General features: G+C 40.8%; 1 protein-coding gene across 2 annotated transcripts; it reads left to right on the top strand.

Annotated features, from left to right (window-relative positions):
• The first annotated feature begins 1370 nt into the window (after positions 1-1370).
• On the top strand, positions 1371-13415 carry LOC123499711 (INO80 complex subunit B-like). 2 transcript variants are annotated; one of them, XM_045248120.1, is made up of 8 exons: positions 1371-1931; positions 4016-4202; positions 7429-7621; positions 7819-7975; positions 8685-8829; positions 9013-9113; positions 10686-10858; positions 12233-13415. In XM_045248120.1, the coding sequence occupies exons 2-8, from the start codon at positions 4139-4141 to the stop codon at positions 12378-12380; spliced, it is 981 nt and encodes a 326-aa protein (XP_045104055.1). In that variant the 5' UTR covers positions 1371-1931; positions 4016-4138; the 3' UTR covers positions 12381-13415. The 2 variants fall into 2 exon arrangements, with proteins under 2 accessions (XP_045104055.1, XP_045104054.1); XM_045248119.1 differs by having other exon boundaries at positions 1371-1938.
• Positions 13416-13944: the final 529 nt, after the last annotated feature.

Here is a 13944-nt window from a genome sequence, read left to right as displayed (position 1 = left end):
GTGTGAACTGGCCTGGTTTTCATGTGATATAGGTGATTGTGTGTGTGTGTGTGTGTGTGTGTGTGTGTGTGTGCTTGGGGGTGGGGTGTATTCCCCTGATCTTCGTTATATAGATGGTAATGGTGATGGTGATACTTGTGTGTGTGTGTGTGTGTGTGTGTGTGTGTGCCCTATTTTTCGTTTTATAGATTATACGTGTGTGTGTTTGTATGTGTGCGTGCGTGCGTGCGTGCTGCTGAGGGGGAGACAAGGTAGGCAGTGGCTCCATCATTCGTGGCTCCTGTCTACCCTGGCTCGCCCCTACTCTGAAACACTTCTGCAGCGCCCTCCCAATACTTTCAAAAGATGCTACGACTACGGCAACACATACGATCTTTTAATGTTATATATGTCCTAGTGCCATTTTCTTGATACACGTAATGGTGGTTTCTAGATTCAATGAAAAAAAAAATATGCTAGCTAATTTTGTCCGAGTATATATATATATATATATATATATATATATATATATATATATATATATATATATATATATATATATATATATATATATATATATGTATGTATGTATAATCCTTCTGTGGATAGCGGTGTTGTTGTTTAATTAATGTCCACTGCTCCTTCTGCGCCTAGCGGTGCTGTTCAATGTCCGGTCCTCCTTCTGTGTGGGTAGCGGTGCTGTTCAATGTCCGGTCCTCTTTCTGTGGGTAGCGGCGCTGTTCAATGTCCTGTTCTCCTTCTGTGGATAGCAGTGCTGTTCAATGTCCGGTCCTCTTTCTGTGGGTAGCGGTGCTGTTCAATTAATATCCGCTGCTCCTTCTGTGGGTAGCGGTCCTGGCTGTTCAATGTCCGGTCCTCCTTTAGTGGGTAGCGGTCCTGTTCAATGTCCGGTCCTCCTTCTGCGGGTAGCGGTGCTGTTCAATGTCCGGTCCTCCTTCTGTGGGTAAGTGTGCTGTTCCATGTCCGCTGCTCCTTCTGTGGGTAGCGGTGCTGTTCAATGTCCGGTCCTCCTTCTGTGGGTAAGTGTGCTGTTCAGTGTCCGCTGCTCCTTCTGTGGGTAGCGGTGCTGTTCGATGTCTGCACTCCGCTGCCCCTTCTGTGGGTAGCGGTGCTGTAGGCATGAATGATGACAACTTAGGTGTGTGCCGGAGACTTTATTTTTATTTTATTTATTTATTTTTTTCGATTCTTGTCTTTCATGGAACATACTGAACAGTAACATTAATGATTTATTTCTGAAAATGCACCTGCAATAACAAAATGCCTGGATATATCACTGAATTTCAATGATTTATGTAGTGCATCTGACGCGACAGTGAAAGGAAACTCGACCAAACTGTTACCAAGATGGTCATGTCCAGTGTAAACATCACAGCTCCCTCACTCTTTCTTCACAGCAAGACGCCCCATCTCTCCTGTGAGCTAGCCATCCTGCAGCACCGTATTCTCACAGTGCCCTTCGCATAATTTCTATTGGCCAATGCCCCAGAGACTTCTCCAGACAGCCCTGCGTGGCAAAACAGTCCCCTACGCTAGATGCACTCGTACCTCTCATCACTCGCCATCCCTGCCGCCGCTTGCACCACAGCGAGTTTAAAAGAGACAGACTAAATGAATTAAGTAGACCAAATGTGTAAGTGATGAAGGAGAGAAGACGACGTGGTAACCTACAAGTGATATAAAAGCGAAACAGGTTAAAATAAGGAGGAGGAGGAGGCTGACTTGTGGCTTGCCTCTGCTTCTCCCCCGAGCCTCGCTGTCCCTGCTGCTGAAAGACACGGAGACAACACAACTCTTCCTACTGCAGCGACCACACCTCCACCCACACCCCCGCCACGCACCCTTGCCCTGTCCAGCCTTGAGGGTCGCCAGGGTGCACTGTGGACCTTCCCGCCGCCCGCCCTGCACCACACAGGCTCACGGCCCTGAAGGTAGAAGGTAAGGAGGCACTACCATAGTATAGACATCCCGGCACATACCTCTCAGTTGACGCGGTTAGGGGTTGAACAGCGGTCGCCAGATGTACACTGTTACCATTATAGTGAAAGCACTTACCCCAACCTCTCTCCTTGAATTGTAAAGAAAATATTAGAGAGAGAGATTTTTATCAACATTTTTTCAGTTGTAAAGGAAATATTAAAAAGAGAGAGAGAGAATTTTTTATCATTATTTCAGTTGTAAAGGAAGTATTAAGAAGAGAGAGAGAGAGATTTTCATTAACATTATTTCAATTGTAAAGAAAATATTAAGAAAGAGAGAGATTATTTCATTAACATTGTTTGAATTATAAGGAAAATATTGAGAGAGAGTGAGAGAGATTCTATCATATACATACACCACACGTCTTAATAGTGTAACAGAGAGAGAGTTCTTTTTCTTTATTGGTAACAGTGTACATCTGACAAAAATCTGGTGACTGCTGGCAATCCCCAACCCGCGCAGCTTAGAGGTAAGTGACGGGATGTCTATACTATGGGAGTGTTTGTAGGTGATGTGTTCCCTGCTTTGTGCTCTCCGCTCCTTCTTTCTGTGGAAGGACCAAGACTAGAACACTGTAGGGAATCAGGACCTACCAAAGCGAGATTAATTTTTACAGTTACACTAACAGCTCACTCGTGGCTGAAATAAATTTTTTTGGTAGATTTCAACCTGTTTTAATGAATATAGCTACACTGTTTCCGTCACAAATCCGTATTTTTTTTATTTTATCTCCACACTTGTCTCTTATGGAAACAGTTTTACAGTAAAACAAAGCATTTTTTAAGTATAAAGTCATTGCCTTATTTCTATTTGTAAAATCTGGCAATACAATGGATATGATTGTGGCAACACCCTGCCCCCCTGCCTGGGCAGACATCTTCCATAGAACAAATTCAAATAGAGTTGCTTCTCTCCACAAATGGCTCTGATTGGCTAGATTCATTATGTATTATTTTTATTGGTCAGTTGCTGCGTGCCCAAACAAAAGAACCAATCACCGCCATTCATTTTTTGCTTGCGCAAATAATGTGACAATACGCACACACAAACAAACACACATAATGATATTCCTCAGTGCCTGTCAGTCCATCACACGAGTGGGTTTTGCTCACTCTCCCCAAAAAGTCGCAATTTTTTAAACATTTTTATCAACGTTATAAACAACATGCGACGGGAATGAATGGGTTTAAATTACTCGGTGAAAAGCTCTATAGGATGGGAAGGGTAACAAAAGCCATGTTGGTGTTGGTGTAAGAGTAAAATGATACCAGAAGCAATATGAGGCAAAAGAGGTCGTAAGAAGAATTTAGGTGGGGTCTGGAGTGTCGATGTTGTCTTGTGCCTTGTGGAGCACCAGTGTGGGTGAGGCAATGATGTGTGATGACAGGTGTGGCAGAGTGAAGCCTTCTGTTATGTCTCTGGGATTGCAGACACCAACTTCCTCACGTGGTTTATTTTCCGGCCAGTAACAACTTAAATCACAATCTACACAATGAAGAGAGCAGCAAGGAAGGCAATGAACTGAGTGTATCTATATATCTAACCTAATTCACCCCTAATGTGAAGGTGTTAATGCTATCGCATTATTATTCATTGAGCAGATCAGGTGGATACAAAGGCTGTATTAATGTTTTCTTAATGTTCACTGTCCTGTGTGTTTGTTCTGTAGAGTGTGAGGCCTTATGGGAGTAACCTTAGTTGTCTAATGTCCAGACAGTGAGTGTTTATTTGGGGCCAGATGTGACACAGATCATAAAATTAGTGAACTAAATGAATTTAAAGCTAAGCAAACCTTACCCTCAGATGATAATTTGTCAGTGTACATGTTTTCAATATTAATCATGTTGTTTTCAGTCTTTCCTCTCCAACATGAAGAAGCTTTTGTTGTTTTGACTAGTGTTCGAATTGTGACTTTGTGATAGGGTTCCATGTTCTGTACAATACTTATTAATGCACAACTAGCTTGCCTAGAAAAGTGGAGTTTGGAAAAATAAATGTTACTTATGTACCTAACTGTATTTTTTTGTTGTGACAGATGTGCTCATCAAAGGCAAATCTTGAGTGACAAAATTGCATTGCAAGGCTGTGGCAGATGAAAGCAGGTCCACTTGGTGTCCCTCATTCAAGCAACTAAGACATCACTGCTGCCAATCTCACCATGGGCAAGAAAAGAGACCGAGAGTACAAGGAGTCTGGTGATCGTGGCGACCCACATGCCAGTGGTAAGTGGATATGCCTCAGTTCATACAAGTTCCTGTCTGTCAGTATACCAAAGCAGCCCAGACATGCACTGCACTTGCACACACACCTCATTCACTGTATTAACCCCGATAATTCATTGATGGAAAGGGACACTTTTTTGACCCACCACAACAAAAATTGTCCTGATTCTTGTTAGATTTGGTATCACAACTAAAGTGAAATGTTGTCACCTAATCATCAACTAAGTGACTAATTAAGAAGAATACAGGGCAACTCGGCCCATTGTCAACTCGGACCACCTATACCAACTCGGACCACTGTGTGTACCAGTATTTTCTGTTTACTGAAAGAAAACTTGATCTACAATTTTTTTTACTTATTTAAAAAGTTTAAAAAATATACACAAAACAGTAAAACAAGTTATAAAACATTTGTTACGAATAAAAACATGAAAATAGTTTCAATTTTCAAAACATACATATATAGCCTACAATTAATAGAACCTAACAAAATGAAATCTAAAACATCACATCAAACATACACACAGATATGGTGTGATACAGCTCTTAATAAACTTTTGGCTGATCTGTCACCTGCGTTGTACTCCTCCCAGAGGCTTGCCAGTTTCCCATGATGTTTTATATATTTAGCTCTTTGTCTACGTAATACTTTACCATCTGAGAGGAGACGTACTTGAATGGTGACAAGTTTGGCCTCGTCATGTAACAGCTTTAGTAGCAGGTAAAAGTTGAGTTGGCCTTTGCGTGCCTTCAGATTAATACGGTGGTGCCAACCTTCCACATCATTGTTGGTGCGGATGCTTCTGGCAAACACGCACCATGACCTGGGAGGCCAGATATCTGAGTAAATCCATGTACTTCTAATGTAATCCAGAAGATTTAAAAGTGATTGACAACCATCTGCTTTTCTGTAGAACTTTAAAAACAGTTCTTCTATATGTTCTGCTGGTACATATGGTAGTGAAAGAACTTTCCTCAGGTATCTATGTATCCCAGCATCATTCGTATAAAATACCTGCAGACCTACCTCTTGAATTTTCCTCCATACTGCTTGTCCCCAATGAAAACTGCATCCTCGAATATAAACATTAGGCAGGACGTCGGGGATCGCACGCCAGACACTTTCCTCAAAATCAATCGTAATCTCTTGCACACTCAGTTCCTCACCTAAAAGTTCTTTAGTTTTTGAAAATACTTTTTTATAATCTTTCCGTCTTTTCCCAGACATCAAAACGAAAAGCAGTGGTACTTGTTTCAAGTTATTATCACACTGGACAAATGCATGTATACTGAAAAGCTGTGTGAAAGGGCGTCGCACTATTTTAAATGTAGCATCAGCATACCACTGTTTTGCCTTGCTGAGCAGTGACAACTGTTCAGGTGTTGAAAATAAGAGATGGCGGCGGTCACCAATAGTAATGTCATATTGCAGAAAGTTTTCAGGAATGTGATTATTACTTAGTTCAAAAGTTAAATCCAGTGGTTCAGCTGGTCGTGCTGCCCTGCGTTTACGATTTCCTTGACGCGCAAGGTTTTCAGGAGCAGGTAAAGAATTTAGGGGCACGTGAGAAACACGTCTTCTAAAGCTTTCTTTTTAACAAGAGCTGAAACTTTAGTTGTTATTGCAGAGCATGTTTCTGGTGGATGGCAATGAGGGTTGTGATCTCTGATATATATCTCTGCTTCTTTCACAGTAGCTCTACAGTTTACATTCTTATTCCTAACAGTACATCTCCAGTGAACACCAACACGCGTTTTTCTTTTCATTGTGTATGTGTAACCTAAACTGTCTATAAGCTTATGCTGCCCTCTTTGTGTTGATGAGAACACCTTTTCATATGTTATGGATTCATGAACATTAGAAGCTGTAGGGTCGTCAGCTGGAGCTTCAGCAGTGTCTGGTGATGTCAGACATGAACTTCCATCATTTCCGGTGGGATTTTCGCTTGTGTCAGGTGCCGAATATCTCTAATTTCCAGTGGGAGTTGGGGTAGTGTCACTGCTGGTGACAGCACTGAATGTCAGTATGGAAGTATTGACCATGTTAGTTTTGTTTGGTATTCAAGGTTTTCACGAATCGTGAAGAGAAGCATTGAATAAGATAATAAGGCAATGAGCGGTAAAAATATAATTGAACTGATGGTTCGAATAATTTGAAAACTTAAACTATGTATGAAGAGAGGCATTGAATGACAGATAAAACCTTCATTTACACGGTAGATAGGGACCGCAGACCCCTGTGTAAATTAAAAAAACGCGTAAAATTTGGCGATACAAAATACACACTTGAACACTATTTTATTATAACACCTCAATACTGTGGCAAAAAAAAAAACAAGACAATAACAGAAATAACAATGGAATATAACAACATATACAGAGAAATTATTATAGAGCAACGAGTCTAGTTTTCCTAGCTTGGACCCTAGGCTCTGTGGTAATTCTATGTAATTCTTGCAGCGATACTTATGAGGATGAAGGAGGAAGTGTTCATAGAGAGAGAGAGAGAGAGAGAGAGAGAGAGAGAGAGAGAGAGAGAGAGATGTAACGGTTCTCTCTCTCTCTCTCTCTCTCTCTGAACACTTCCTCCTTCATCCTGCAAGGGACTCATGGTTCGCAGACACAACGTGGTGTGTGCCGTCTCAGGCTGGGATATCAGCGAGTGGTCCGAGTTGGTATTAAAAAATGGTCCGAGTTGGTTCACTAGGTGGGCCGAGTCGGTAATAGTAAATGGGCCGAGATGGACGGCTACCATTAAGACCATTAGTTTTGAAAGCATGGTCTCAAATATTGATTCCTGGCAAAGTATAGACACTCGAATGCATGTCATCTTCACTGATAAACTCTGGAACTCTGCCTGTTTTATAATAACTTTCCAAAGATGAGCAGGCAAGGTAGTATGTAGAAGAAACTGTAGGTGAATGTGTAGTGCTTTGTCTATGTCTGGTGAGTCACCTTGCCTGGGATAGCATGCTTGGCATACAGACAGAGGAACTGTTTCAAGAGGAGTATAGAAGGCATCACTAGAGGTAGATAGACTAGTTTGGACTCTCATATTTGATGTATGTTAGAGCAGCAGGTGGTCAGGCCCTTTCTTTGAGGGATGTTGTGTGTGTGGAAGAATTCATGAATGCAAAGACAAGATGTAGCAAATCAGAGAAGATTATTTTAAGTTATGCATGATTTTGAATTCAGATTGTTTTGAAGAGCTTAACATTGTTCTCAGATGCAGCAATGGAGACCGTCAAGAAGCCTAAGAAACACAAACACAAAAAGTCTTCCAAGAAAGAAGAAGTTGAGAGGATCATCAATGTGGAGGATGTGGAAGACATGGACATTTCTGTTGATGATGTGGAAGATTCTCCCTCACAGACTTTGAAACTGAAGATCAAGATTTCAGACTCTTCTCCTGACAAAATGTACCATTGCCTAAGTTTTTGTATTTGAATACTTCAAGGGTAGTTTTCAAAGACCACAGATGAATAATCAGATTTTTAACGTTTGTTAAACTAAACTGTGCTGGGTCATGAAACCACTCTTGAAAACTTGAATAACCTATGTATAAGTAGTGAATCACTGAGTCAGTTCCTCTCTAGCTGTACAAATGATGTTGCAGGAATACACCCAAAGGAGTGAAGGTGAAGCCTGATAAAAACAAAAGTTCTAGCAACAGTAAGAAGAGCAGCAAGAAGAAGGACGGCAAGGGGGAGGATGACACAGACAGTGAAGAGGAGCGGTGGCTGGATGCCATTGAGTCTGGCAAGCTGGAGGAGGTAATGATGGGTGGCTGGTGCTCTGCTTGGCTGCCGTCAGGGTGTGAGTAGTTCAGGCATTGGTCTTTCCTTGTATGGATAGTACTGGCTCTGGATGTAAGTTTTGTCATAGCTTGTGGTTTGTGAAGAAAATAACAAATGACATTGATATATGGTAATTTTTAGTTTATTTTTCAGATATTTGGAAAGGTTCTGTGATGTTCTTTGCATGGATAGGGTTCTGTTTGTAAATTGAGTTAAGCTTGGTTAGGTTTGTCAAAAATTAGGAAAATTCATATTTGTAATTTTTCCTTTACATTTTCAAGGTTTAGTTGTGTTTTCCTTGAAATATTTCTTCTATGATTCCTTAACAACTTTACATTTTGAGAAAATTATATTTATTGGGACATCTACATACTTTGTGGAGATGAAATAAGCAAAATGAAATATAAGAAAATAAGGGAAGCTGCAAGAAACCATCAAGGCTGCTTTTGGCAGTCCCTGTTTGAGTCACATGTATCTATCTCCACCATCATCACCTTCCATTGATTTGTCTTACCTTCTTTTGGAGCTTCTTGGTGACTCAGAACTAACAACTTGATACTGAGTCTGTCCCACTCATCTAATACTCTGTTTGAGAACCAACTCCTTCCTATCTCTTTTTTACATCTAACTTTTGAGGCTTGTATCCATTGTTTGAAGACATTTGATGATACAATGTTATCTTCAGGTTGATGATGAGCTGAAGAGAATGAAGAACCCTAGACTGATGACAGCGCGGCAGAGAGCCATGATGGAGAAGGAGAAGAAGAGCGACGGTACAGACGACACCTTCCCAGTCATACCAGCAGAGCCACTCCTCTCCCTTCCCTCAGGTGAGCTGCACACCACTCACCATTTGCCGCCACATGCACCACACACACCATACACACACCACCAGCCTACCAGCTACATGATACACTGCACATATTTGACACACTGACACACTAATAGTTGCTGCATGATACACTGCACATATTTGACACACTGACACACTAATTGTCTTTCTCATATTTTAGGTTTTAAGGAGAAGGTTGTCACAAAGGAAATGCTGGCCAAGAAAGCAATTAAGACCCAGAAGAGGAGGGAGCAGGCTCAAGAGAAGAGAGAGGAAGATAAGGTATGCATTCAGTGTGTGTGTGTGTGTGTGTGTGTGTGTGTGTGTGTGTGTGTGTTATGGGTCAGAAATGAGTTATTGAAAAAAAAAACAAAGATAGTTAATGATGACTTTTATTTCATTCTTGGTGTCCCGGTCTGACTACATTTGTTTGGGGACTGGCATCTCAGTGGCCCCCCACAACTTTTTTTTTTTTTTTTTTCCTCCTCCATTCTCACTTTTTCTTACCCTTGGCTGGTTATCCTTCTTACTCAGGGAAAAAAATAAATATTGACATCAGAGCAACATCACTTTGCCAATTTTTTGCTTTATGGAGAATTTGTTAGAATGGCTCAATGTAAGTTTTCCATGTTAAGACACGGAAGTAATTGTCTTTTAGTGGTTTGAGTTGTATGTTGAGCACAGTCTTGGGAGTGGCCTGGTGTTATGAGTGGCTAGGAAGTGACGTTTTGTAGAGAGTAAGTCAGATTGAAGGGTGTCGGTTGAGAGGCTGCAGTCGTGGTTTAGTCTCTTTGGTGATGGCGTGGAGTGGGAGAGAGATTACAGAACACAGAGACTAAAAATATATAAATGAGCCACTGGAGATAGTAAGTGATGTCAAGTTCCATGCTGTAGCAATATATTTCAGCCTCAGTGGTGACAGCATGAAGATTGTGAAGGATCTAGGAGTGGGAGAGAGAGATTACAGAACACATAGACTGAAAATACATAGATAAAACATAGGAAATAATCAAAGATATGTCAGGTTTCATGTTGCAGTGATGAATTTCAGCCTCAGTGGTGATGGCTTGAAAATTGTGAAGGATCCAGGAGTGGGAGAGAGAGATTACAGAATCCAGAGACTAAATATAGGTAGATAAAGCACAGGAGATAGTAAGAGATGTCAGGTTCCATGCTGTAGCGATGCATTTCAGCATGAAGATTGTGAAGGATCTAGGAGTGGGAGAGAGAGATTACGTAACACAAGGACTAAATACAAATAGATAAAGCACAAGAGATGATAAAAGAATTGTCAGGCTCCATGCTGTAGCAATGCATCTCAGCCTCAGTGGTGATGGCTTGAAAATTGTGAAGGAAGTTATAGACTTTAAAAGATATAGATAAAACACAGGACATAATGAATAAAGAATGCATATACACTTGACCCTCGAAACAACGGACCTCCCATCAACGGATTTCGGAAACTACGGACAAATTCTGGAGTCCGGTTTAATCTACGGACAAATATTAAAATGTGCGCGATTGTCCGTTCCTGGCAAATTATTGTCCGGTAGGTGGCGGGTCGGTCGCGTCATCAGCTGTTGGCCGCCATGTTTTATCTTCAGTCCGTGGTCATGTCATCTATTTCAGGTTATTTGTTGTACTTAATGCTTTGTAATACTGCTTGAATGATTTCTTAATGATTACACAGTATTTTACGTACATTTTATACAGTTTTTTACGTACTTTTGCAAAGAACGAACTTTGGCAATCTACAGGCAGGGTCGTGCACGCATTTGTCCGTTGTTTCGAGGGTCGAGTGTATTGGTGAATCTTGAAAGTGCACTTTGATATACCAGCGTTGTCTGTTTGCAGAAAAAAACAGTTGACCGCCTCCTCAAGAAGCAAGACTCCAAGGTGGCAAAGATCAGCCGGTTGAGGTCGTCCAAGAAAGTGATTCCCATGTTTTCCTACGTCAACACCCGGGACGGGGTGAGCCTCTCGGTACCCACCTCCTACAGCTTCCCCATGGAGGTGCAGACTGAGAAGTATGATAATTTGGAATTGGAGTGTTCCTCAGGGATTTTTTTTTATTTATTTATCAATTTTTTTTATACATGTTTTTCACTGCAAGAGAGAAAGCTGGCCAAGGGCAACAAAAAAATAAAAAGGCCAGACTGAGAGGTATGCTGTGGGATTAGAGTGCTCATTCTTTTTTTTCTTTTCATTGCAAGAGGGGAAGCTGGCTAAGGGCAACACAAAATATAAAAAAGGCCCGCTTGATTGCCAGTTCCCTAAAAGAGTCATAGAGTTAGCCAAAAGTCTGGGACAAAGGTCTTGAAACCTCCTTCTATAGGAAGAAATACAGAAGCAGGCAGGGTTTGGCTCAGAGCAGTGGATTTTGTAGTACTGTTTAGCCATGTTGTTTTTTAGGCAGCAGTTGGAGAGTAGAGGTGCTGTCTGAAAGCTGAGGGGTAACAGGAGAGCCACACACCCTTCACTTGTTGCAGGGACCCTCACTAAAGAGGTTCTGTGAATAACATCAGATACTTTGCTTTTCTCCTTAGGTTTCTTTCCTGAACATGATCTTTCTTGAAACTCGCTTATTTGGATCTCACATGTCTACAGTGTATACTACTTCCATTTGCTGAGCTCCTTCAACACTGGGACACGTTTTTCACCTTGAGTTATGTGTATGATTTGACCTTTTTATTGACTTTTAGGTAGGGTCTTTTGAGGTCAGAAGATTAATGGTCCTAATCTTCTCTATCTTAATCCCTACATGAGTTTCTGAAGCTGTATAAAATCAGCAAATAGGAAGCAGAATGAATATGGAAGCACATCATAGTACTGGAAAGGGTTAAACTGACACATGTCGGTATAAATCTTCCATTACTGGAGGAGGAGGAGGAGAAGGAGAAGGAGAAGTTGAAGGTTTTGTCTGTGTATATCATTTCTCATTCTGTAGATCATATGTTGCTTTTTAGATACTTGTGTTTTATTTCTCTCTCTCTCTCTCTCTCTCTCTCTCTCTCTCTCTCTCTCTCTCTCTCTCTCTCTCTCTCTCTCTCTCTCTCTCTCTCTCTCTCTCTCTCTCTCTCTCTCTCTCTCTCTCTCTCTCTCTCTCTCTCTCTCTTCACTCAGGGAATACAAATGGTCACTAAATAATGAAGGGGAAAGTTTGCTACAATAGTGGTTAACCTGTTCAGTACTGAGATATTTTTTCCTTGAGATTTGTGTACAATTAGACCATTTTATTGACATTAGGAAAGGTCTATAGGGGTCAGAAGATTAATGGCCATGGTCTTCAATACTATAATCCCCAACTTAAGTTTCTGAAGCTGTATAAAATCACCAAACAGTAAGCAGAGTGAATATGGAAATGCTTCATGGTACTCAAGGGGTTAATCTCCCCCCTCCAGGCAAGCTCCCATGGCAAGGCTGTGTGGGGCGCCAGGCTGCCACAACCCTCGGAAGTATAGCTGCTCCAAGACTGGTGTGTCCCTCTGCAGCTTGCAATGCTTCAAGACCAACCTGGCTTCCCATAAGGTGCTGGTGGAGGCAGTTTAGCAGTACAGGTTCTCATTTTTGCCATTGTTTCTCACTATCATCATCATCTCTGTAGCATCATCGTCATTGTCACCATCACCACCACAACCATCATTACATTATCAAACTGTATCATGGTCACTGTACTCTTGTTCCTGCAGTGGCTACACACCAAAGGAGGCTCACATGTGGTGCCAGCCTGACTGTTGGGAAATGGTGAGAAGTGTCGAGTTAGTGTAGGATTTAGGTAAGAAAGAAAACAACAAGGGGGTCATTTGCTCTGTCCATCCATGGTAGTTGTGCTATGAGTCAGTGGTGATTTATTGGCCTAATTAATCTAAACATCATTTTTTAAAGTAAATACTGAATGAATATTTGTTAGATAATTTTGTGATCTTTTGAACTGCATCACTTTATTTAACTTTGAAACAATGTATGTAATGTTAAACCCACATTCTTTTTTAACATTGAACCCACATTATTAAACATTAAACCTACATATTTAACACATGTATTCTTTATTTAACATTGAACCCACATTATTTAAGACTAAACCTATACATTTAACATTGAACCCTCTTTATTTGACATTGCATCCCATATTATTTAACACTGATTCTATATTATTTAACACTTCTCTAATATTCAACACTGATCTCACACTATTTCACACTGAGCTCCATCTTAGACAGAGTTATCGTTAGGAGAGGCACCATTAGCTTACCTCACTCTCTTCTGTCTTGGATAGTAGATAATTTTTGCCTTTTGCCTTTTTTGTATTGGTGGTCACTGGGATCTGTGTGAAGAATGAATTTTGTTGTGTTGTTTATCCTGTTTGTTTTTTATGCAGCATCTGGAAATTTGAGGTGTTTGATGAAAGGTGAGGGATGCAGGAGAGTTAGAAGAGAGCCAGAGTAAAGATGGCTGTGCTGTCACTGTGTGGGGAATCCAATAAATTAACTCCTCTCCTTAGGTTTACTTCACAAACATGTCCTTCCTTGTAATTATTTAGATCTTGTGTATCCATTTTGGAAATACAATATAATGTATACTGAACATGTTATTAATGATTTACCTTTAGTGTAAGCTTTGTGAGTGTACAATTAGTTATGCATGCATGTGTATAGTGAGACAAGACCAGTGTGATACAACTACAGCTTTCTGTTGTGTGTGTATACCAAGGTGATATTATTTTTGTAGGGAGGATCTCATTGAGGGAATAAAGATACAGATGAAGGGATCCTTAGTCTCCTCACTCTGTCCCTCTCTAAGTAATTGACACATCGTGGTGGTGCCCTGGTCAGCACCCTTGGCTCAATATCAAGAGATCCCTGGTTCATTGTCTGGTTGGGCAGAAACAATTTGGGCTGGCATCCTTTCATCTGACAGAGGATAAATATGTTTAAGTTGAAGAATTATGATCTTGCAATCTGGGAAGTGAGGGGTCCCTGAAATACAGAACACTAATGCTCTTGTCCTCCTCTATATGAAAAGTTTACTACTATAGAAAAATTTATCGTCTACACTGAGAATTAAACTAGTAAAATAAAAAAGGTGAAAACTAAGGGATTTTTGATGAAAGAGG

The sequence above is a fragment of the Portunus trituberculatus genome, chromosome 50, assembly GCF_017591435.1.
Source record: "Portunus trituberculatus isolate SZX2019 chromosome 50, ASM1759143v1, whole genome shotgun sequence".
Taxonomy (NCBI): Eukaryota; Metazoa; Arthropoda; class Malacostraca; order Decapoda; family Portunidae; genus Portunus; species Portunus trituberculatus.
Note: the sequence above shows the minus strand (reverse complement) of the source record. Positions and strands in the feature narration are given on the sequence as shown.

Excerpts from the sequence above, each read along its gene's own strand:
- LOC123499711 (XM_045248120.1), top strand. The coding sequence starts at position 4,139 with ATGGGCAAGAAAAGAGACCGAGAGTACAAGGAGTCTGGTGATCGTGGC. Across the intron at positions 4,203-7,428 it reads TGGCGACCCACATGCCAGTG|ATGCAGCAATGGAGACCGTC; the intron begins GTAAGTGGATAT and ends CATTGTTCTCAG. Across the intron at positions 10,859-12,232 it reads ATGGAGGTGCAGACTGAGAA|GCAAGCTCCCATGGCAAGGC; the intron begins GTATGATAATTT and ends TCCCCCCTCCAG.